This window comes from Acanthaster planci, unplaced genomic scaffold (genome assembly GCF_054643075.1).
Source record: "Acanthaster planci isolate LZ-2023a unplaced genomic scaffold, COTS_SCS Contig81, whole genome shotgun sequence".
NCBI classification, from domain to species: Eukaryota; Metazoa; Echinodermata; class Asteroidea; order Valvatida; family Acanthasteridae; genus Acanthaster; species Acanthaster planci.
The window spans coordinates 33557-58761 of NW_028257703.1; the positions used below are offsets into that span (position 1 = coordinate 33557).

General features: G+C 40.0%; 1 protein-coding gene and 1 pseudogene across 13 annotated transcripts in view; both read left to right on the forward strand.

The window, feature by feature from the left end:
• Positions 1-16707, forward strand: part of LOC110990926 (histone lysine acetyltransferase CREBBP-like) — a 30300-nt gene extending 13593 nt beyond the window's left edge. For 8 of the 13 annotated variants that reach the window (XR_015424018.1, XR_015424012.1, XR_015424014.1 and 5 more), the window contains 2 exons: positions 12433-12576; positions 14510-16707. Coding sequence is in view for 5 of the 13 variants with exons in the window: in XM_087132094.1 (XP_086988220.1) it covers positions 12433-12541 (109 nt within the window). In the remaining 8 variants the exon portion in view is untranslated. Of the gene's footprint in view, positions 1-8059; positions 8084-12432; positions 12577-14509 lie in introns of those variants that run through there. The other 5 variants (XM_087132091.1, XM_087132093.1, XM_087132092.1 and 2 more) reach the window with 3 other exon arrangements.
• Positions 16708-21870: 5163 nt separating this feature from the next.
• On the forward strand, positions 21871-24663 carry LOC147795309 (uncharacterized; annotated as a pseudogene).
• Positions 24664-25205: the final 542 nt, after the last annotated feature.

Consider the following 25205-nt stretch of genomic DNA (forward strand, 5'->3'; position numbering starts at 1 on the left):
ACATCAGTCAATAGACTACCGTCAATATGGGTACAACAGAGTACCAGCATGAGAATGTAGATACATATATAACTCCATAGATCACCGTCAATATACGGACTCCATAGTTTGCCGTCATTATGGTGCTCAGTCATGCATGACAGAAGGGATACCCACCAAGGTATCGTCTAATAGAAAGAATACTGCTTCTACTTTTCGGAGATCCTTTTACATTATAATAATATCTCATGGTATGGGCATATTAACAGGGTTAAGTTTTTTTCTGGGACACCCTGTAGATACATATATTACTCCATACATTACCGTCATTATGGGGACAACAGAGTATCAGCATGAGAGAGCAGATACAAACATCACTCGATAGATAACCGTCATTATGGGGACAACAGAGTATCAACATGAGAATGTAGAATACATACATCACTCCATATATTACCGTCAATATGGGGACTCCACAGATTGCCGTCATTATAGGGACTCCAGTGTACTATAGTCATGTAAAAGTAGATCCATATACATCATTCCATATATTACCCTCAATATCAAGATTCCACAGATTACCGTCATTATAGGGACTCCAGTGTAAATGTAAATGTAGATTCATACATAACTCCATATATTACCGTCAAAATGGGGGCTCCACAGATTACCGTAGGGACTCCAGTGTATAAGCAAGGGAGTATAGATACATACATTGCTCCATAGATTACTGTCATGGGGTCCAAATTTATAAACATGAGAATGAAGATACCTGCATCACTCCATAGACTACCATCATTATCGAGACTCTATGGATTACCGTCATTATAGGCACTCCAGTTCATAAGCAAAGGAATATATATATCTTTACATTGCTGCATATATTACGATCATTATGTGGTCCGAAATTTATAAGGATGAGAAGGAAGATACTTGCGTCACTCGATAGATTACCGTCAATATGGGGACACAAGTGTATAAGCGTGACAATGTATATACAAACATCTTTCCATAGGTCATCGTCAATATTTGGACTCCATAGATTACCGTTATTTTGTTATCCCTAGTGTATTAACTTAGGGATGTATATACTTACATCACTGAGTTACTATCAATATGGAGACAACAGTGTATGCGCATTTATAAGAATAAGAATGAAGATACCTGCAAGCACTCCTTAGATTACTGTCATTATGAGGTCCGAAATTTATAAGGATGAGAATGAAGATACCTGCAAGACTCCATAGATTACCATCAATATGGGGATTCCATAGATTAACGTCATTATGGGGACCCCATAGATAACCGTCAATATGGGGACTCCATAGATTAACCTCACTACAGGGACTCCAGTGTGTTAGAATGTTATTGTAAATAAATGCATCACTCCGTAGATTACTGTAATTATAGGGACTCCTGTTCATTTGCAAGGGAATATAGATACCCTGACATGCGTTGTTCCATACATTACCCTTATATTTTTGCGTAATTCTGACTTTGCGGTATACCGGGTCCTGTACTCGCACAGACATTGCTTCATATATTCGAGCATAAAAGGTCTTAAAATTATCCAATCTGGCAATCTTTGTGTCACCTCAAAGGGCACATCTTCCTCTGTAGATTCATGTAAGTTTTATATCCATATTTACAGTAGTTAGGGAAATATCTGCAAAAGAAGGTGCGAGTTCTTTCTGACTGCTTTATATTTTTGCAAAATTCTGACTTTGCGCTGCGCCGGGTGCTGTTCTCGCCCAGAGAATGCTTCATATTTCCCAGCATTAAAGGTCTTTAAAAATCTACATCTTGCAATCTTGGTGTCATCTGAAAGGCCACATGTTCCCCTATTCATTCATATAGCTTTCATATCGAAATTTGCAGTAGTTAGGGAAATATCTGCCAAAGGAATTGCAAGTTTGTGTCCAACTGCCTGATATTTTTGCGGAATTTTGGCTTTGTCTACGCTATACCGGTCCTTATCCCGCGCAGAGAATGCTTCCTATAATCGAGCATAAAAGGTCTGAGAATTATCTAAATCTTGCAATCTTGTTGTCATCTGAAAGGCCACATGTCTGTCTATCAATTCATATTAGTTTGCTTTCCATATTTGCACTAGTTAGGGAAATATCTGCAAAAGAAAGTGGCAGTTCTTGTCTGACTGTTTGATATTTTTGCGGAATTCTGGCTTCGTCTGCGCTATACTGGTCCTTATCCCACGCAGAGAATCCTTCATATATTCGAGCATAAAAGGTCTGAGAATTATATAAATCTGGCAATCTCAATTGGTGTCATCTGAAAGGCCATATGTTTCACGGTCCATTCATATAAGTTTCATATCCATATTTGCAGTAGTTAGGGAAATATCTGCCAAAGGAAGTGCCAGTTCTTGTCTGACTACTTGATGTTTTTGCGTAATGCTGACTTTGCGCTATACCGGTCCTTATCCCGCGCAGAGAATGCTTGATATAATCGAGCATAAAAAGTCTAAGAATTATCTAAATCTGGCAATCGTGGTGTCATCTGAAAGGCCACATGTTCTTCTATTTATTCATATAAATTTCATATCCCTATTATCTGTATTAAGGGAAATAGCTGCCAAAGGAAGTGTAAGTTCTTTTCCCGGTGCCTTCTTTTTTTGCGGAATTCTGGCCTTGTCTGCGCTATACTGGACCTCATCCCGCTCAGAGAATGTTTTATATATTCGAGCATAAAGGTGTGAGAATGATCTAAATCTGTCGTTCGTAGTTTCATCTGAAAGGGCACATGTTCCTCTTTCCATTCATATAGGTTTCATATACACATTTGCAGTAGGGAAATATCTGCAAAAGGAAGTGCGAGTTCTTGTCTGATTGCTTGATATTTTTGCGTAATACTAACTTTGCGGTATACCGGGTCCTGCACTTGTACAGAGAATGCTTCACATATTTGAGCATAAAAAGTCTTAAAATTGTCTAGATCTGGAAATCGTGGTGTTATCTGAAAGGCCACATGTTTCCCTATCTATTTGAAGGGAACCGTTCCTCAGTAAGGGCGCCCTCATCCTTCCAATACGGTAATTAACATAAAGTGGGTACGCGGTGTGAAGGTGATCTCCTTGCTTTTGGTCTCGAATGTAGAACTGTACTCTCTGCATTTCGCTTCTATTAATTTGCAGAAATTGTACGATTTACGGGGCCCAATGTGGTAACTGCTTTCTGTTCTACAACATGCCTACTGTATTAGTTAGCTAGCCGTGTAAACCTTTGACCATTCATTGTATTGTTTTTTACGGTGCGTTTTGCCATTACACTACACCAACTGTTTTTATATTTAATAAATTGTTGTTCTGGAGTTAGACATCATTTATTGGTCACGTGTTCTCCAAGTGCTCGTCCGCTTTACTTAGGGGACCGTTCCTCCTTCCTCCCACTGTCCAACTGACGTGGGGCTGGTCTGTTACATATTCATATAAGTTTCCATATTTGCCGTAGTTAGGGAAATAGCTGCAAAAAGAAGTGCGAGTTCGACTGCTTTATATTTCTATGAGATTCTGACTTTGCGCTATACCGCGTCCTGTACTTCCACAGAGAACGCTTCATATATTCGGGCATTTAAGGTCTTAAAAATATTTAAATCTGGCAATCTTTGTGTCAGCTGAAAGGACACATGTTCCTCTATCCATTCATATAAGTTTGATTTCCATATTTACAGTAGTTAGGGAAAAGCAGCCAAAGGAAGTGCAAGTTCTTTTCCAACTGCCTCATATTTTTGCGGAATTCTGACTTCGTCTGCGCTCTACCGGTCCTTATCCCGCACAGAGAGTGTCTCATATATTCGAGCATAAAATGTCTAAGAATTATCTAAATCTTGCAATCTTTGTGTCATCTGAAAGGCAACATGTTCCTCTATCCATTCATATACGTTTTATACACATATTTGCAGTATTTAGGGAAATATCTGCAAAGGGAAGTAAGAGTTCTTGTCTTGCTGCTTTATATTTTTGCGTAATTCTGAATTGGACAAGAAATGATGGCTCTATCCCATTCATTCATTCTTGGGCCAAATTATCTATGAAACGGTCATTGCTGGGTTCGGATACGTTCCAGTAATCAGTTTGTGGGATCACTTGGGCACATGGAATTGAAGACTGCCAGCTCTCCTGACTTGACATGTTGGAGTTATTGGTCTGGAGTGAGATTATCCCCCGAGAAGACAATGTGTATTGTGGACGCAGGAGAGATCTCTAGGAAAACGTCCCATTGTGAGAACAGTGGTTGGTCTGTATTCGGTGGCGCCTAGCTCAGTGGAAGCCTTGCGTCAGTGTCAAAGTTGGCGGGAGAATTGGCAGGGTTTGCAGCCAGAATCCCGATGTGAGCACTGAAGTGGGAACATGTGGGAGGGAGGTATCCCTTGGATATGTCAGCTTGGTCCAGTAAAATTTATTTGGCGGGAAAGATTGGATCCCTTTCCTTTTACTGGTGTGGAATGTACTTTAGGCTGTTTTGCCTTGGGTAATTCGACTTCAGAGAGATGCAAACTGAACTTGCATGCAATGGGATGCAATGTATATGTAGGTTTAATTGATACATAGTGACAACACTGTCGATCTGGTGGGTGTGACTATCCTATTTGGGAGAGAGCAAACCTGAAGGTACTGCATCCGCTAATCGGCTGGTATTCTCGGGCAGATTCTTGTTTCACCATCAACCCCCAATACTCCCTAAAAGTGCAAGGAGTACAAACATGACAAGTATAAGAAATGATGGCTCTATCCCATCAAGAGACGCTCGCTCGTATAGATTGAATCCAAACGAATAAACTTTGGGTGCTTTTGGGGAAAAAAGCATGTTTATTCGTGGGTGTGTCACTGTGTGATTTATTTCTACATGGAGACTAAAATGGAGCCTTGGGTGGGTATAAATAATAAGAATTAAACTTGTGTAGACCAAAACCATGTTTACCCAAGCTGTGGGTTGGGTTGTAGCTGAGAAAGCAGAAGGAATGCATTTTCGTCCCTTCGGGGACTCATCAACCACTTGATTCAAATGTGAATCGGGTGTAAAGGTATGGTTAGTGAGTGGAATGGCACTCACTAGACGGAAAAGGTGATTACCGTTCCTCTGATATTGATATTTGTGCACAATTAGTTTGAATGGGTTTGTTCATTCAAAAGTGAAATGACAATATCTAGAGCGTAATCAGATTTCTCAGGTGTGGCGGACTGATCGTCCTCTGTGTGGCTGAGTTTGGCTCTGACAATGTTTCTCTTGATAGTTTTGGCTACCTTGTAGGCAACTAAAGGAGGTTTGGGGGAACTTCCTTCAATGTTGGCTTGCCAGAGATGAGGTGCCAGTGTTTAAGAAGAGCTCTTTTGATGTCTTTGTGTTTCACATGAGGATTGTGCATAGTGGTGAAGACGAGTGGAAGTTCTTTTTTGTTTTTCACTTTTCGCTCATTGTGAATCATAGATTCCCGTTGCCGGAAATCAATGGACTGCATCGATCTTTGAATCTCGGCTTGATCATAGCCTCGTTTCAAATGTTTTTCTGCAAAACTTTGTGTTTTTTGTAGAAAAATATTCCCTCAATTTGTATTTCTGGCATATCTCAGGATTTCTCCTTTGATAAAGCAGTGGAATACGTGTTGTGGATGGGATGAAGTTCTTTCCAGGTATTGGAACGTTTCCGTTGGTTTTGTAAATACTTTCGTATCCAGAATACCTACCGTTTTAGAGGAAACACGGACCTTTGAAAATTGTAAGGTCTGGGTAGGTAATGGGAGTTTCGGATTCCTCAAAAGTAAAATTTGAGGGTAGGGTGTAGTTGCTCCATGTGGTTAACGAATTGGGTGAACGAATCGAGTTGGCCATTGTAGAAGATGAGAATGTCGTCTCTGAATTTAGCCCAGAAAAGGATTTTGTCCATGGGGGCTGAGATTTCCGACTCAAATTCATGTAAAGCTATGTAGCAAATTTCTGGGCTTGCTACTGATCCCATTGCACATCCGATTTTCTGTCTGAAGAATTTACCTCCAAACTGAAAATAGTTGCAGCCTAGAACAAGTTCTAGGAGAGTGCGGATGTAGTTGGATGGGGGTTTGGTTATGGCGTAGCCGAAGTTTGTTGTGTTGTAGGCTTTGCATACCGATTCAATGGCTTGCGCCTGGTGAATGTTGGTGTACATGGAGACAACATCGATGCTTGCCAGGAGTGAGTTTTGGGGAAATTTTTCCTTTTCTAGTTTCCGAAAAATGTCCGTTGTGTCACGGACATATATGGATTGGGCTGATACTATAGGAAGGAGGAAATAGTCCACATACTCAGAGATCTTGGCTGTTGGACTTGTGCAACCACTGATGATGGGCCTGCCGACAAAGGGTTCACCCGGTGGGGGTGTTTTATGTATTTTCGGAAGAAAGGGCAGCTGATGTGTTGCTCAAGTGGGTCAAGATAGGCATATGTGTGTTTGTCAATGCATTTGTTTTTGAACATGTTAACCACTTGCTGCCGGGTGCTTTTTTTTTACCGTTATATGCGCTGCAGGGAGGTTTTTTCATATTTTCGTTTTTCAAAATCTTCAAAAATTCATATCTTTTTTTCTGAACGCCTAAACCCCATAAAATGGGTGTCCCATGGCAAGTCTAGCCCTCACAAGCAACCTCCATTGACCCTTCGGTTTTGCGGCCACGCCGCCAGCTCTGTGTAGAGCCCCCATTGTGTGCATTACATAAGGGCTCGTTTGTTCCGGGCCTTGGCCCAGTGCGTTGCTATGCTGCCGTGTTGCTATGCGGAGCGATTGACGGTCAAGACCTCAGCATGTAATATGCGGTGAGTGAATGGGAAGCTGTGCACGTGCACTGGGCTTGAGTGAATGGGAAGCTGTGCATGTTCACTGGGCTTTGTCAACTGTTCAGTGAGTGCGGGCAATGATGGACAAATGAATTCATGCTGTAAAAAAAGGGGTCTAAAAGTGTGTCTTTTTCGTGGCGCTGCTGCGTGTAACTTTCGCTATTTTTTTAAGCTATTGGGGTTATTTTCTGTTGTATATTTTCTCATCTACCAAACTTATATCCCCCCAAACCACTCTCATATTTTATCTCCCAACTTGGTCAGTGTAAGATATTTCCCTTCCCAAACTTTATTTCCCAAACCATTTCAAGTAAAATTTAGAAACCAATAAAATAAAGTACACATAGAAACACACACAGACAAATATTTGGAGAGAACTTCTTTTTCTCTTATTTTCTTCTTGTCATTTCTCTTGTGTTTTCTTTTCTCATTGAAGTAGTCGAACTCATAAAAGTAGTAAAATAAACTTCAACTCATTCTAATCGAATAAAAATCAAACACCGGTGCAAGGAATAAAAAGTACTTTCCAGAAACTTTGTCTTTTTCGTCATTTTTTTCACAGGCTGAAAACATGACCACCTAGTAAACCATTACAAGGAAATGTGCCACTTTTTCAAGAGATGAAAATACTACATCCTCAAAGCAGTACGTTCCAGAAACTTTGTCTCTTTCGTCATTTTTTTCAAAGGCTGAAAACATGACCACCCTAGTAAAAACCATTACAAGGAAATGTGCCACTTTTTCAAGAGATGAAAATACTACATCCTCAAAGCAGTACGTTCCAGAAACTTTGTCTCTTTCGTCATTTTTTTCAAAGGCTGAAAACATGACCACCTAGTAAAACCATTACAAGGAAATGTGCCACTTTTTCAAGAGATGAAAATACTACATCCTCAAAGCAGTACGTTCCAGAAACTTTGTCTTTTTCGTCATTTTTTTCAAAGGCTGAAAACATGACCGCCTAGTAAAACCATTACAAGGAAATGTGCCACTTTTTCAAGAGATGAAAATACTACATCCTCAAAGCAGTACGTTCCAGAAACTTTGTCTTTTTTGTCATTTTTTTCAAAGGTTGAAACTATGACCACCTAGTAAAACCATTACAAGGAAATGTGCCACTTTTTCAAGAGATGAAAATACTACATCCTCAAAGCAGTACGTTCCAGAAACTTTGTGTTTTTCGTCATTTTTTTCACAGGCTGAAAACATGACCACCTAGTAAACCATTACAAGGAAATGTGCCACTTTTTCAAGAGATGAAAATACTACATCCTCAAAGCAGTACGTTCCAGAAACTTTGTCTGTCATTTTTTTCAAAGGTTGAAACTATGACCACCTAGTAAAACCACCAGAAATGACATATTGTTTTCTACTAGATAAGTGGGGCATCAAGTTCAAAACACACATGAAAAACGCAAAATATAATGTCAATGAAAATGTCCATGAAAATAAATGTTCAAAGTGTCAATTAGTGGACAGTGTGGTACTCCTTGAAGCAGGGGGCGACGCAGAGGGGCTGGTGGCACGTGTCGCACTCGAAGTGCGTCTTCTTTTGCAGACCACGGGAAGCACAGAGGACACACCGCCGGTAGCGGAAGTCGCCATAGCTGGTCCTCTCAAAGTCCACGGGGAAGTGTCGGCCAACAAAGCGGGAGTTGGTGACTGGTGGAGTATCGTGCTGAGGGCGGTACTCGGGCAAGGGCTCGTCGAACAGCAGCTCACGGACAAGACCCAAGCGGTAGTCGAGGAAGGAGAGGCGGTGACCAACGGCCAGGTACACGGCGTAGGTGTTCACCAGCGTCAAGTCGAGCAGGTAGAAGAAGAGCCTTCTTGTACCACTTGAGGGGACTTACGAGTTGCTCGATGATTTGCCGCTAGTTGCTCGCTCTTGTCAACGCCCCCCATCAGGGCGTTGTACTCGATGACACAGGTCGGTTTCTGCTTTTCCTGCCCTGTCCTGTCTTGCTTGCCGGTGCCACGGATGTCTGCCGTATGCATGGTGGAGAGCATACGGATGTTGCGCTTGTCTCGCCACACCATGGCCAGGAGAGAACCGCTGACACCCAGGTCGGCCGACCGGGACGCTGTTTCGCCCCGCTTCAGCTCGACGAACTGCAGGTCTTTCGGCATCCCTTTTCTGTTCCCCATGACGGTGCCGACGACGTTGAACTTCTGGTTGTGAAGTCGTCGAAACAAATCGGGACTGCTGAAGGCCCGGTCGAGGGCAAGGTTGTAGCCCTTACCACTTAGGTCGTTCACCAGGTCCATCACCACTTGTGTAGTTGCTGGGAGGTCTCCTCTACTTTGGCTGGTGTAGATTTTGAAGTTGTAGCAGTACCCGGCGGCACTCCCGGTGCTCTGGCACAACTTGTAATTAATTCAACTTGGTTAATGAGGACTTGCAATTGGTGAACTTTGAGGGCGGTTTCCTGACACATATCTCTGTCCACTTTTTCGTAGTGCTGGGAGCTGAGATGTTTGAAACCAACGTTCTCCTCGGTTCATGATACAAATGCCTCGGCCTTTGTTGTAGGATTTGATGACAACAGATGGGTTGTCTTTGAGTTTGCGAATAGCTGCCAGTTCAGCTTTGGACTTGTTTGGTTGAGTGCTTCTCAGTCTGATGTGGGCGTATTCCATCTTGGTGGCTTCCAAATAATTGTCAAGTGAATTGCACTGAGTGGTTTGGGGATACTAGGTGTACAGAATTTTGAAAGGCCTTTGTTTCAGAACTTTGTTATGCATAAAAAGTGCAATTCTCATTCGTCTTTGATATTTGTGGATATCATGACGAAGTGAGAGGCGGTTCGGTTTAGCCAGGATGGGAACAAAGTTTAAACCTTGACCCAATGCTGTTTTCTCCGTTGGGAAGAGTAAAAGCCTGGAAAGGTTTGTAATAAATTGGTCGCTTTGTTTGGCTTGGTTTTTCTGCTGAGTCGAGTGGGATAGCCTTTGGAGATTTGAGCAGTTATGGGCAAATCTATTGGCTTTAGTTTTGTGGTTTCCTTTTTTTATGGAAAGGGTGAATTTTTCTTCTAGTCATGGTAACTGACAAACAGGCTGTTATGGTAAACAGCGAAAAACTCTCTTTAATGGAAGAGGTAGTGGCTCATGAAAGGAGCCGTTGTGTTTGTTGGTGACTAATTAGCGTTTCCGCCTCGAACAGCCATTCTCAGTCACCTTTCGTTGGGGTCATGCGGGTATGGGTAGATAGTACATGTTAGCGGGCTATCCCCTACGTTAGTCGGCGTGTTCCGGTGGACGCAATACGGTTAAAGCAAGCACAATGCAGACCACACCGTAGGTAACCGGGCTACTCTGCTGCCGAGGTTTCTGTACACTGCATGTTGTTCAGTCGAGCACATTCCCCCCTACACCCGTGACTAGACTCGAACCAGCCGTTCTTTGAGAAACAATGATTATGTACAAGCATTCTACCAGATACAACCTTCCCTGTAGCCTGTTCTCGGAAGCCTGCGGGAGACGACTCCACACTTTGCCCGCAGACTTATGCATTAGATGTGCTATGTGTTAATTAATAAACTGGAGGATCCTGCTCGACAAGCCTTTGCTTCTTGGGACCCCCCATCCACACTTCTTTATTTATTCATGGCATGACATATTGTAATGGACAGTTATGTAGTAAACAAAGAAAGAATGAATGAATGACACCCCTCGATCGCCAGTCACCTAATCTCACTGATGTCTGAGACAATGGTGATCCACGGGCAACCTGCTCCATTTCTGGTCATGCCCTGGTGATGACACTGTTCATCCCAGTTCATAAAGTGGCTTGTGACTTGGCTGAAGACTGAATGACTTGTGATGGACTGAACTACCAATGTGCAGCACTTAAGTACGTGTGTGACCTGTTATTATGAAGCACTGAAGTAGTTTAGACCAGATGGTCAAGACCAAACTGGAACTGAGACCATATTTAGACCGAGACCAGGGGATACCCAGACCAAGACTGAAACCAGGGGGTACCAAGACTAAGACCAGGGGATACCCAGACCAAGACTATAGGGGGTACCCAGACCAAAACTATGGGGTACCCAGACCGAGACTAGGGGGTACCAGGCAGACCCAAACAAGGGGCCTACTGAGACCAAGACCATGGGGAACTACCAGAACAAGATCGGTACCAGGGGTACCAAGACCGAGACCAGGAGGTACCAAGACTAAGACCAGGGGGTACCCAGACCAAGACTAAGGGGTACACAGACCAAAACTAGAGGTACCAAGACCATGCAGGGGGTACCCAGACTGAGATCATGACAGGGGGTATACCAAGACCTAGACTAGGGGTATCTGAATACAATTGTGGGTGTGTTCCAGCAGAAAGTTTGCTGCACCATGGCCACTGCCATGAACTCAATGTAGCCGTCCTCTGTTTTTCACTAAAGTCCTTTGCAAACGCTTAGCATACCAGGGGTGAGATTTCTAGGGGATTTGTTATGATTTTGGGATTTTTTATCAGAATTATCCTGATTTCAGGATTTTTCATCAGAATTATCCTGATTTCACGATTTCTTTCATCATAATTATCCTGTTTTCAGGATTTTTATAGCACGCCTTTGTAAATCCTCTGGAAAATGATACCATATTCCTATGCCATGGTGGGGCTTTAAATCTTTTGGTATTTATTTCCTGGATGTTCATTTTCCTCCAATCTCAGCCCTGGTGTATGGTGTTATAAATTGTGTCAATAAAGGACAAATGTCAAGTACATGTATATAACTGTATATATTTCATTGCATTTTTGGAATGCAGTCTTCCAAAGGCATCTTTTTCAATGTGTCTCAGTTGAATCGCCTTACATTTGAGTGGAATGATTACAAATGAAGCTCAATAGGAATGGTTAATAGAGGAATGACTTGGTGTATTTATAGTCATGTAGAAGTCGAACAGTGATCATGAAAGACAGAGAGAGTCTGTTGAATCTTACAAAATACTACATTAAATGAGTTAATTGCCTTGTGTGATACATGACACTGCTGAAAAAAGCACCAGTTAGAAAAACGGATCCACACATACTGCTTGCCCTTCCATTTGCTTTTCCTCAAGATCTTCATTTTCAAGCCCCTGACTAATGTCAATTTTTCTTTCAACAAAAAGAAAAACTCTCTTGACCTTAACTATCTCTTAATATATTAAGTGCTAAATGCATTTTTTGTCCAGCACTGATGGTTTTGAAGTTTTGTGCGCATATTATATGACAAGCTGTTTTCTCATCAACTTGCAGCAGTGCACCAGATGCTTTTGATGGTCATGCCCAGATTTTTTAGCGCTGCGTAGCGGCGCAAGATGGAGAACTTGGCCAAAAGGTGCTATCACCATAGGTGCCATTTGAGTGTGAATGTTAATGCATGGATGCAGGCATACCAGGTGTGCGTGCCTGTCACCTTGCCTGCGCCTGTTGCATAAGCAACGGTATTAACAATTCTGCCACCTTAATTGGCACTGCATTTGAAATCGAAAATGTGCACCGATTTGATTTCAGTATGTTTTCTTTAACTTTTCGTAATAAAAAATTGCCAAAACACACATTAATTAAGCATTTTATGCAAACGATTGCTGAAAATTATATGATGTTGGTATTCAAGAATAATGATTTCTCTCCCTTCCAGAGTTCAAGCAGTATTTCCATCACCTGACCCCAAAGCCATGAAGGACAAGCGAATGGGAAAAGTGGTAGCCTATACGCCAGGCCTGAAGAATGGAAAAGGACATGTATGAGCCAGTAGGGTAAATGATGGACAGTCTTTTGTTGTGTAAGGAATTCATACCTTTTTCTTGATAATCAAACAACCGGGAGTGTGCTGGATATTCAAGTGTTTGATCAGTCATCAAATACTTGAATATTTGGTTTTCAAAATCAAGCATTCAGAGGTAGAAATCAGTAAAATAAAAGGGGAAGTAATGAAATCATTTAGTTACAAAATTGCATAAAACATGTATCTCCATTGTAACACACCTCTTGCTGGCTCTTTATCCCAATGGGTTGAAATATAGTCAGATGTGTAGGTCAGTACATGAATCTGGCATCAGCGTAAATCATACACCAAGTCATTGTGCACATGTGAATTCCAGAGACTAATGCCTGGCCAGGCACCAGCACTTCAGAGTTTGTACTCAGTGGAGCCTCAAATGAGCGGAACATTGAAGTACAATTCTAAAACACTCAATGGAAAAAAGAAGTGTTACTGTAATTATTGAATTGCTTGTTGAATTGCTGAGTTGTATGGATGAATTAAAACAGTTTCAAAGTTTCTTGTCCTATTTTACATATATGGCTTGTGGCCTCAGAAGAAAGAACCCTCTTCTGATCACTCATAGTTCCTCAAGGAGCATAAACACGCTCTGACTTCATGGCTAGTTTCTGTGTGTAAACTAATGCAGGTATACATGTACACTGTAAAGTAGCTGTGCATATGTCCAGCAATAAGGCCAAATTACTCTGACTTGCAGTGTTCCTTTTCTCATGATTTCTGATCTTGCTGTTACTAAGGGAATAAATCACCAATTAGGACCAAACGTGTTTAACTAGGAGACAAATCCCTCAGCTGAAACTCAGGAGGGAAAAACCACTCAGATGAACAAACAGAAATAGTTGGTTGCTGCTGTTTGTTGGAAATTGGGATAGAACCTAATATTTGACTTTAAGGAAGGTTGAAGTTAGCCTCACAAACAACTAACTCTGTATGATGTACAAGGACACTTCCTACTCTAAGAGAAGTGCAGGTGTTTGCCAAGTCTCTCATCAGAGTCCTTCCACTGACGGTTTGTGTACAGACAAGGGGCCACTTAAATTTTCAATGTTTTTTAATTTCGATTTCTTAATATTTTTTGGATCCACCTACCCACCCCAATTTTGTTTAAAAAAATTGAATTTTCATCCAGTACGTGTACATTATACATGCATTTGATATAAATTCATATACATGTAAAAATCTATAATGCAACACAGTATGACAAGATGATGGCTGGCATTGCAATAAATGATCGTGATCGATCACGAACGCAAGAGCATGCCATGTCCAATCCACTCAAAAATGGATCTCCCAAGGTACGGCTACGCCTACAGTCAATTACCGCGTCTCCATGCACATGCATATGTATTTCTATTGAAACGGAGACGTAGACCTAGCTCTAGCCAACAGATTGGGATGCAGTTTGCTGCCGTCTGGTTAGTCTTAGATACAAGGTGATGAACATATCACCAATATTAGTAACTGGTTATATAGTAGGTTTATATAATACGCCTGGTACCCTGCTACATTTGTCTTTTATCACCGCTGCAAGCACCCACCTTCCAAGTCTTAGAGTAAAAAACCACCTCATTCCATGATGTTTCACACATTCATAATAATGCACAGGAAGGGTCAATCTGTCTGTATATGGAAACAAAGTAGATTGCATTTTTGGAATGCTGGCGTGGCGTGCATGCTACGTGTATTTCAGGCAAGTCAGAAAAAAAATATTCTGGATTTTAATATAAAAAGTAAATTTCGATTTTCAATTTATTTCCTTGACCCATCCACCCACTATTTAAAAAAAAAAGTCAAAATTTTAAAAACACTGACAATTTTGAGTGGCCCCTCAGGAAGACCAGTGTCCATTGCTGGAAAAACACCTGGCAAACCATTCACCCTTGCTCAATTTGTAATTCACTCATTTGTTTTTTACTGCCTGGTCTTGTCACAGGAGGAGTACCATCACATCTTGGCTGAGAAGATCTACAAGATCCAGAAGGAGCTGCGGTAGAAGCCACAGAAGAGGAAGCAGGAGGTACTGATGCTGCCGCTGGAGGCATCCCCATTAATGCAGCAGCGCTGCTGCCCCAGCCTCAGCCTCCCCACTAACTGCCCAGACCAGTATGTCCACTGGGAAAATGTAGCTCTTTCAACCAACGTGTATCAGAATTATGCTGTACATAACGAAATGTATATGGTCTTGAAGCGTTATTTTGATGTCAGTGTTGCTTTGGCTCAGCAATGAAAAGTGGACTGGTAGAATGGGGCGTCAGGTTGGCATAGTGATACTTTTGTCACCTTCCACTTCTGTGAATCCAGCCCAGGTTATCATGTGGATTTTTCAGTCTTTACTTAACTTTGTGGGTTTTTCTCTATAATGTTCATGTGGAGTTTTTCCTTCCACTTCTAAAACGGAACACTGTCCTCATATATTTGCAGTTGTAATTTGAAGTTGTAGATCGTCATATTTCTCAAGTGGTTACTGGCAGCCCTTTGAAAAACATGCTGGAGATTATATTGATACCATCAATAAAAAAAGCGGGAGTTTTTATAATTTTATTGTTGTTGAAATTACACAGGGGAAATGGTATTGTTTATGGTAGCAGGGCCAGGTTTCCTTCAGTTTAGTTCTAAATGTGGTCAAAATACAGACTGATCCTTTGTGGTTCACTCAACGAAGTCTGTACACAGGTTAACATAAATTTGGTGTGTGATTTCTACTTACAGTTTTATTTCAATTCCAAACATCAGTAACTTTTTAAGTTATCACTGAATAGTCAAGACCTTTTCTTTATTTGTAGTTTTCTGAAGGCTTTTATTTTACTTCATATTTGAACAGTGATGTCATCCATTGATCATCGTGCAATTTTAATGACTGCAGATGAATTGACTCAGAGTGTGTACAAAATGCAGATGTAAAACAAAAATTGTACGATGTAAACAACAAATAAAAGTGTAATGCAAACGTGAATTTTATGTTTTGAAACACATTTCATATCTCAGTATGTGGAATGAAGATGTCAATTGTACTCATAGTCAGTAAATGTAACTAACTCAAGCCTAAAATTGTATTTGTAATAGGAGCTTCACTCATTAGATGCTTCTGGAAAATGCCAGAAATCTTTTTTTCCGCACACAACTGTTCTTTCTTATTATCTTGATCAGGACTTGAACAAAGCTTTTGCCACAAATAAATTACATTGCTAATTTGATAGACAAACTAACAGATATTTACATGTATGTACATAGGGTCTACTGCTTGACAAAGAGAAAACAAATGAAATGGTTTGTTTTGTTTTTCAAGCACACACAAAGTCTGAGTCTGTGGAGGTACACTGTGTGTTGAATTTGAACTTGGCAGCCGTGCATATATGTCCCTGTTGTAGTATGTACCACTCCATGGGCATGTCCCACATTGTTGAAAAGTATGAGGTTGTGGTAAGAAATGTGTGACAAATACTCTTCAAATGACTGGTGTAAATCACTATGGTATTTGGCTGTGTTGGTGGCCATATCTTACCTTTTTCAAGAGCCGAAACTTTTGGCCAAAAATTATACTCAACTGCAAGTGGACAAGAGGAAAGGGGTGGAAGATTTGAGAAGTAAATTGCTATTCATGTTTCTTCATTTCTACTTGTTTGATTTTTTTAAATAAACAGACGATTCACTATCCGATTTGCCAAACTTGGTCTTGAAAGTCAGCGATTTGAGTCTTAAGATGGCAACACCTTGCGATTGAAGAATATAATAGAAAGCTTAAGGCTTTAGTACTGAACAGGTCCAGTCTCCCTCAGGAAACTTCTAAGTGCCTTTAGTCTATGCATTTGTTATTCCAAAATGGTCCACCAATCAAAAATGGGCTTGTTTATGTGTCAGGCTTATGTGAAATAAATACAAGCCTTTTGCCTTTTAGACATTTTGGAGAAATATGGGTTAGAGAGTACAGATTTGATCTTGTATGGCCTGTTCCACTTCACCACAGGTCAATACATTTGAGACAAATCTAGGCAATTTCTGTGTACAAACGTTTCAAAATGATTTTGAATTCTAGATGAGTACTCCATGTACTTTTTGTAATTCCTGTAATCAGTGTAAAAGTCGGAGGATTTTATTGAATAAAATAAAATGTGTGGCCTGAGACATTAATAAGTCCATGATTTGAACTGCACTTTATTTCTCCTTTTTTGCAACTTTTTCTTCCTCTTAAGTCACTTGTATATATAAGAAACCTGGAAGTTATGCCTTATGGATACTCTCATTGAAAAGTGCTCCAGAAATTTAAGAAGCTATTAAAGGAAAAATGATTTAATGAGGACACCCCAACGAATATGAAGATTTTTAAAAGGTATAGCTCATTTTTTTTTCCTGAATGAAAGAATAAGATAAAGAAATAAATCTGTGGTTTACATCGAATTATATTGTGGAAATATTTCATTTTCTGAAACGGGATGGGGGAGGGCACTGCATTCATCAGCATTAAACTAAAAAAAAAAATGGTAGAAGGGTGTTAACACTGAGGTATTTTCAAGCAGTTTAATTTGATTTACTCACTTTTCCCCAATGTAAAAACTGTGATATAGACACAAAATGAGATAGAGGGCTCTCTGATTGGAAAAATGCTCAAAGAAACCCCGGTCAGAGGCAAAAGCAAGGATAACGCAAAACAGTTTCAAAACAGCGGTCCCAAATCCCATTTGCGATTTTGACCCACTTTTTTTTCTTTCTTTCCCCAGGAGGAGATGGGAACCCCCTCCCTCTTGTGACATGTGCACATGCACGAACTTGAGAGCGCGCCTCTTGTACTACCTGACCTCCAAGTTACTGCTCTGTGTACATGTACATCGTGTGTAGTGACTTAGACCATAGACCTGGAGGAGAAAATAGCTTGGACCGCACGTTTTTGAAGCTCAAGTAGTCTAGTTGGCGCAACTAGACTGGCCTATTCCGATTGAGGGCGCTGTGCATAGTTATGTACCGCCATGATTATGCGGCGTTCGAAGTTTTACTTTTCGCGTTTTGTAAAAACTTCACGATTTTCACCACAAAAAGACGTCATTGGTTAAGTGTTGGACAGCCTGTGGTACCATTTTTCCATAAAACAACTCAAAAGATGGTCAATTGATGCAGGTAAGTTAAAAACCACTTTTTGTTTTCAGGACTTGCTAACGTTTTGACATAGCATGCATGGTGCACTTTGCCTAGTCGCTAGTCGGTGCTGAGGCCCACCATGCATGCCTACTGTTTACTGCGCACCGGAATAAGGCACATAAACCATTGAGCAAACAATGTGTGGTGTCAGTCATTTGGTTTCGAGTTAACTCGGACCCATGCCGACTCGGAGCCATGCCAGACCCACAACCAACTCGGACCCATGCCAACTCGGCCCCAATAGTATTGGCAATACTAACCCGGACACACAACCAACTCAGACCCACAACCAACTCGGACCCAATACTAACTCTGACCCACGACCAACTCGGACCCACCCTGAGTCAACTCGGACCCCAGGAGCGTGATTAACTTGTTGAAAATTTTTATTTTGTTCACTTTTACATATTAGCATTTGGTTAATGGCACTTTTACACTGCATGCTGCCAAGATGTAACGTCCTCTCTACACGTTAAGCAGTGAAAAAGTGGCACAGGCTTCCCAGATTTTCTCTGTTTTTGAGTTTGAACAGGCATGGTGGTTAAAAACCGTACAGGACTAGATTTGATATCAGTGATGTCTTGGAACAAGTGATAAGTAACCGATGAGCATCGTATTTTTATGGAGGCACATTTCCTTTGATGTCTAGTTTGCTGCTTGTAATCTGGAATCTTAATCAGGTATTACGGAAAGAATTATACGAAGTTCACTTTTTAGGAGAAATTTTTGCTCCAGGACAGATTTAAAAAGGGGCAACATTTATTTTTGGGAGATACAGATGTGAAAGGGGGTTCAGTAACTTAGGGGGACAGGTTTAAAAAGAAGGGGCCCCACGCAATAAAACGGCAAAAAAGTGAGTCCTTTTGCCGTTCTTTTTTTCCCCTACTATATCCTCTACCGTTTCCTTTTTCCTTCACTATCCCGTCCTTTTATTTCTCCACAGTTTTCCTGTCATTGGTACAAGGATTATTACAGTTAATGTACACATTTAATACATTTAATCCAAATTGTGTTGTAAAGGGGAATTGAACCTGCAATGAAGAGAACTGTAAGGTATAGAAATACAGCAGTCTGGCCATGCCACACGAGCGCTTGTTGCCGGAGGAAGTCGATATGTTCCATATAAAGTTACGGCTGAATTAAGGAGAGGTCAGGATGAGGTCAAGATGAATATTTAAAAAAAAATAAATATTTATGAAACTGAATATGTAATTATTCACAAATATTTGTACAAATTAGAATATTTAAATATAAATAAATGTGGCTATCCGTTGTTAATTTAAGTAGGCTGTGCCAAAGGAAATCAACTAGGTGAGGTACATGTCTGAGCACAATTGACTGTATGACGTGAGCCGAATACATGTGGCGCTGCCGACATGCAGAAGTAGACCACTTCAATCAAATCCTTAAGGATGTGCTTCTCCTGTACAAGCCTTCCCTCACATTTTAGAGCGCAGATAGCCACACAATAATCTAAAGACAGGTTTCAGCTCCCTTTTCCCCTTCCCTCTGTATAAATATAGAAAAAAACTCCTCCAACTGACAAGCACTCTCTAAAAGAAATTTGCCCCTTTTTTCCTTCTAAACAAATTGTCCAACTTACAAACTGTCTGTAAAAGAAATTGGGCCCATTTTTTCCTTCTAACCAAATCCTCCAACTTAAAAATTGTCGCAAAACACGCACTATTTTCCCCCAAGTAAAAATTGTACATGTACAGGAGGGCACATTGCGCGGTATTTCGTGAACTGTGTAGATCCATCCAGACAGATGACGGCCCTCTGCACTCCTCGTGTTGCGGATTCATGCATAAAATTACCTCAATGCTTGTGGCAGCCCACCCCTTCCGGATATGATTCGGTTCATGCGCACACGTCGTGCGCATTCGCCATGTTCTTCAGAAGCAAAGATGGCCGCCTGTCGATGTAAACCTGGTCCATGTGTAGCTCCAAAAGTGTGCCTAAAACTCCACATTTCTGTCCTATGATGTTCAGCTCTTCAATACCTACTGGAATCGTCTTCATTCAGCGATCAAAGTAAGGATACTTTTGTAGTAATTACGCAATATCACAGTGAACTTTGTGTATGGAATTCTTCCCGGTATTACTATTAGCTTCCGAGGTACCGACGTGATTGACCACAAAGACTGATTTTGTCACCTTCCATTCTTAAAACCCTATGATCGGGGAGTGGGAGCTGGGACAACCAATGGGAGCTTTTCATTTTCTTTTTGCCTGGCAAGTCTTACACCTCCACCTTGCCCCATTCCCTCCCCCTTCCGAATACCGGCAAGATTTAGGCAGATGGAGGAATTCATCCATACAGGCCTAAACTGACTGTCCAAATAACGCAAATACATGTACCGAGTTGACCTGATCCCAGTCATTTGTAAAAGTGTAGGACTAACGTTACCTAGCCCAGTGGATGTCGTCTACAAATTACAATACAGGGGAAATGTACTTCCAGTAGGTATGACATATATGGTACCCAGAAGTTAAAAATGTATAAAATTATATAAAGTTTGAAACCAGAGAAATTCAGTGGTACAAACTGTAAGGTCATACAATGTTTCTATGGGAAGTTACAACCCTTTGAAGTTTCAAAGTCATCAGAGCCTTCTGCTGGGCATTTTGCTGTGACAGGCAGACCCAAGTACACATGCATTGTTTAAATGTGGTTCACAAATTGTACACTAAAAATACTTTATTTCTACTGGAAAGAATACAGTACATGTACAGTGGCTAGCCTACATGTATGACAATACAGGCCATTTGATGTTGTTGGTTGTAGGGACTGTTGTAATACTGTGCATCACAACTGCGCGCATGTATTTCAAATGTTGGCGATCGCGGTCTCATGTTTCCGCTGTTGCACTCTGGGATAGCTTGATGTTCCCATGCTGCGTGGTGGTGTATTTTTGTTCTACATTGATAATAGCTCATCAACATCGAAATCTGCATGAAAATCGGCTGATTTTTGAGCCAAAACCGCCGATGTTCAGGTAAGGAACTAGATTTTTCTTGGTTTTAGGGTGAAGGAGTTGTGTGAATGTCGATGAATGCATTTTTAATCAATAGAATGGCATTGAAACTACTTGAAACAGCTTACCTCACGTGGGTATAGTACATCGCACGCGATCGCAATCGATTTTTATGTTGGGACTCACGCTTCAACTTTCGATTATCATGGCCAGATGGATATGTTGTGCAAGTGGTACATGTAGTTACTCATTTAAACATAATGGTGATCACTCATTAGTAAGATGCCACCAACATCATCGTTGAAGCTGTTCCATCATGTACATGTACATGTATGCTCACTCCCTGCTTATTGAATGGAGTTATTTGCTTTGATTTTTAAACATATTTTTTTTTAAATTATTTTTATTTGTTTTTAAATTAGTTCCAAAATCTTTGGAAGTAATTGTTTTATTCTAGAAACATTTTCTGATAGGTACAGGCGTACATTTTCCCATCATTTTCATTCCGCCATGACATACCGGTAACTTTGTTATACTTGGTCAATTATTGTAATTCCAATCCCTGGCTCTTGTGGGAAAGAATGATCATTAAAAACACTTGGTTTAGGCTGAAGGAACTCTTAGCGACAGGGGTTGTGTTTTCTTGTGCAAATGGGAGTGTTATATTTTACATGTATAATCAATTTTATTATTTTTGTATTTTAATATTTTACCAGTATGATTAAATTATTTTACCATTACAGACTTTGACTGCCATCCAGGACTGGGTACCATCCATCAAAATGGGAGTGACTTTAGAAGTATGGCGTCTCAGAGTTGCCCTCTTCTCTGTACATTCATCCAAAGCTCGATGTCAACATTCTTCAAGTGAAGCGACAGGGAGTACATGTACCTTTAGTGTAGGTACTGGTTGCAGAACCTTTCTGGTAATTCTCCTGAGTGTATCTATGGGAAAGGCAGCCTTCAGTTGTATACCAATTCGTTATGAACCACTTTGAGTTTGTGGAGACATTGAACTCAATCCTGGACCAATGCCTCCAACATCACTTGATATGGACCCCCTTCAAAAGTTGAAAACTGCCGACAGCCCAATTTCACCCCTGAACTTTGATCTGCTTAATGGACATGTTATTCAATTGTTCAACTTTCGCAAACAATGTGGAGCTACTTGAAGTGATTATGCCCAATGGAGGATGAAGGTTAATTAAACCTGATTGCTTGGAAAATGATGGGGGCTGGGCTCGGTGTTTCAGCGTACAATCAAAAGCACTTATTGGAATGCATGATAAGTTAAAAAAGAACAATCATGGAAAAGATGTGAAGGACCAGTTGGAAGCATGGGAAAAGGATGTGTACAGTGTATGTGTTTCCTGAGATTTCTGGTCCACGGCCTACATGTACATGTACATGTGAACCCAATCTATCAACATTTGATATCAGCATTCTGAAAACTGAACTTGGCACGGTTAAATCATGGAATGAACAGTTAGCAAAAGAAAATGAAGAACTGAAGCAGAATATTGAATTCCTGTCCAACGACCTGATGAACAATCGCAGACTCTACAAAGGCGTCGTGAAAAATACCACAAGTCACAGGCTACATCACTTCACAATGAGAAAAGAAAGCTGGAGAAAGACTACGATAAACTTTGTTCAAAAGGCAAAAACTTGAAGGTCACTGCAATAATCTCAACAAAGAATTACTAGAAACAAAGGAGATGTTGTCACAAGCCAAAGATGAGATTTATAACACTAATGATGAAGCTCTCGAAAGCAATCAGCTTGCTTGAACTGAATCTGCTTGATCTGAAGAAAATACTCATTTACCAAAAGCTTGGCAATCACATATTCCAGAGCACTGATTTGATATTATATACTTGTCGATATTCTGATCATGGTGCTCTGCAGCTAGCCCTTCCATATTTTTCTAACCAGTTTTTCTTGCTGGATGCAAGGTGCTGAGTTTGATGAATAAGTTGATCACGGCACCTCTGTGGAGGGTCAGAAACCAATGGTCACATATGAGATATGTGTGCCCACTATACGAAGCTTCGGGAATTTTTTAATGACTGTTTGAGCAGAGATACAGAGTTGTTGAAATTTATTAAGGGTGAAGCTTCACCATTTGATGAGCATTTGATTTCAAACGATGAATTTTTCCACAGCCTCATTAAAGAATCGCCACTTGACAAAAATCACCTTAAGCATGATCTGATTCACCTTCACAGCAATTAATCAACTTTTAGGTATGTTAGGGAGAGTAGTGAAAGATTTCTGCCTAATTGGCAATATCATGACTTTTAAATGGACAGCAGATTTAAACAACAAACAGCATTGGTACCCAAACACGATAAGTTACCAGGAAGAGTGTTTGGGTATCTGGATTTTTTGCTAAAAAAGAGACCAAATGTGAAGTAAATAACAAATGAAGCACAAGTTACATGTATGTTTAGTTTTAATAAAACGGCAAATTATATCGACGATCTATCAACTGAACAGTTGCACAAAGATATCCAGTTGGTCATAACAAAAAGAAAAGAATTGCAAGAAATGTTAAAACAACAGGAAGAAAAACGATACAAAGCCTTTCTACCAAACAGAAAGATAAAATAAACTCGAACAGGCAGAGCTGAACAAATTCAGAACCAGGGAAAAACTTCCATCAATTATTATCGATGTTGGCCTGTGACAATCAAGGGAAACCGTTCATACCAAAATGCAGCAGTGCGAGTCTGATCGAGAACGCTTCAATGCGCTAACAAACCAGATACAATTTCAAAGGAAACCTCTGCACCAGTACTTGCCCTCAGACAAGGGATTCATATTTTCAAGTGGGGGTAAGGAAAAGGCTTGGATAGAGTTACAAGAACATTTCGTCAGATTTATTGATGCTGCTCTTTCCGTTGCAAAAGGACAGGCTGTTTCGAGAACAGTTCAGGATGAATCATCTGTTGCCATGCCCTTGCTTGTTGGAAAACGTGTAATTCACTACTTTGTTGAAATTTCAGATGGGAATGATCAGGAAATTAAAGTTCCATATTCTGGTAAAGTGATTAGTCAATTCCCGGGTTTTCCTGACTGGTTCAACATAGTATGATGTGTGTAGTTATCAGCTGATCAAAGATTATCAAGAGCAAAACCTTGAAATTGTTCTAGAATAATAAGTACAGATGTAAATGTAAATTTGAATGTTGACCTAAGAATTTACACTGGACACAAGTCAATGTTACAAAGCTGACTTTATTTAATTCTTTGTATTCTTTGTAAGTTTAACCATCACTGTAGTCACACTGTTGGCAACTCTGTTGAATTACAGTCCGATGAATGGTTATTGGTCCAGATCTCTTTTTTGATATCTTCTGACATTTGGATGATATATAACTGTAAGAAGTAGAAAAAGAAAAAAAAAACGTTCAACGCCAATGAAATGAGCATTCTTTCAATACATTAACCCTAACTCCCTAGGGTGTGTGCAAAATCATATTAAAATTGGAGGATTCAGGGCTGTTAGGGTTAAGGAAATAAACACCTACTGATGATTATGTTTTCTGGTTGCATTTTGCATTTGTTTAATTACAAGTAATTTACCATGGATGATAGACAGTGTTCAGTTATTATGTCTTTACTGTTATTCAAATCTTTGATCTTTGCTATATCGTTAACAATATATGAGGTTCTTATTATTTACGGCTCAATAGATATTCCATGTTAATTTGCTGACTTAATTGTTTACTTCTGTAATTGGTGTTCAGCAGGAATTAAACAAAATACTAATTTTCTCATACAGCAATAGGTACAGACTCAGCAGAAAAACTAAAATGTGTTTGTCATATGGTGTAGAATCACCATGTTCATTCTGTATGGAAAGAATCTTGTTAATTAGTCTTTGTTTTTGGTTAATTTGTTTATGTTATTTCTATGGTAACCACAGATGATAACCAGTAATAAGTTATGTCCTAATTGTTTTCAAATTTACATCCTTTTGTACTGGTTATAACCAGTACAAAAATGACGTCTGTACCATTTGTGGGTAAAAAGATATTACATGTTTAATTTGTTTACTTACTTGTTTACTACATGTACATGTACATCAGATAAGCTATTTTTGAAGTACACAAATTTAACGTACATTTTCTCGTAAACTGATTATCCAGAAGTTGGCAAAATTTCTTTGAAGTGTTGCATATTCCATATAGAATCAATTCCTGTAGTCTGTATGTGATTTGTATTTATTATTTTCTGTATATAATAAAATTAAGGATTTATTGTTTACCTGTGTTTCCATGGTAGTGGTAAATGGATAAAAGAATAAATTGTGATAAATGATAAATAAACGTTGTCTACGAAATTGCAGTGCAGACTGGTCTATTACATGTGTTTAAAAAAACATTAAATACAAATGTTTTTTCAGTAATTCCTGTTTCTATTTGGATACCTTTTTGTTCGCATGTTTATCTAACCCAAATATTAACAAGATGACCCAAATTCTACCAAGTTTGCCACAGACATTTTATAAAAACA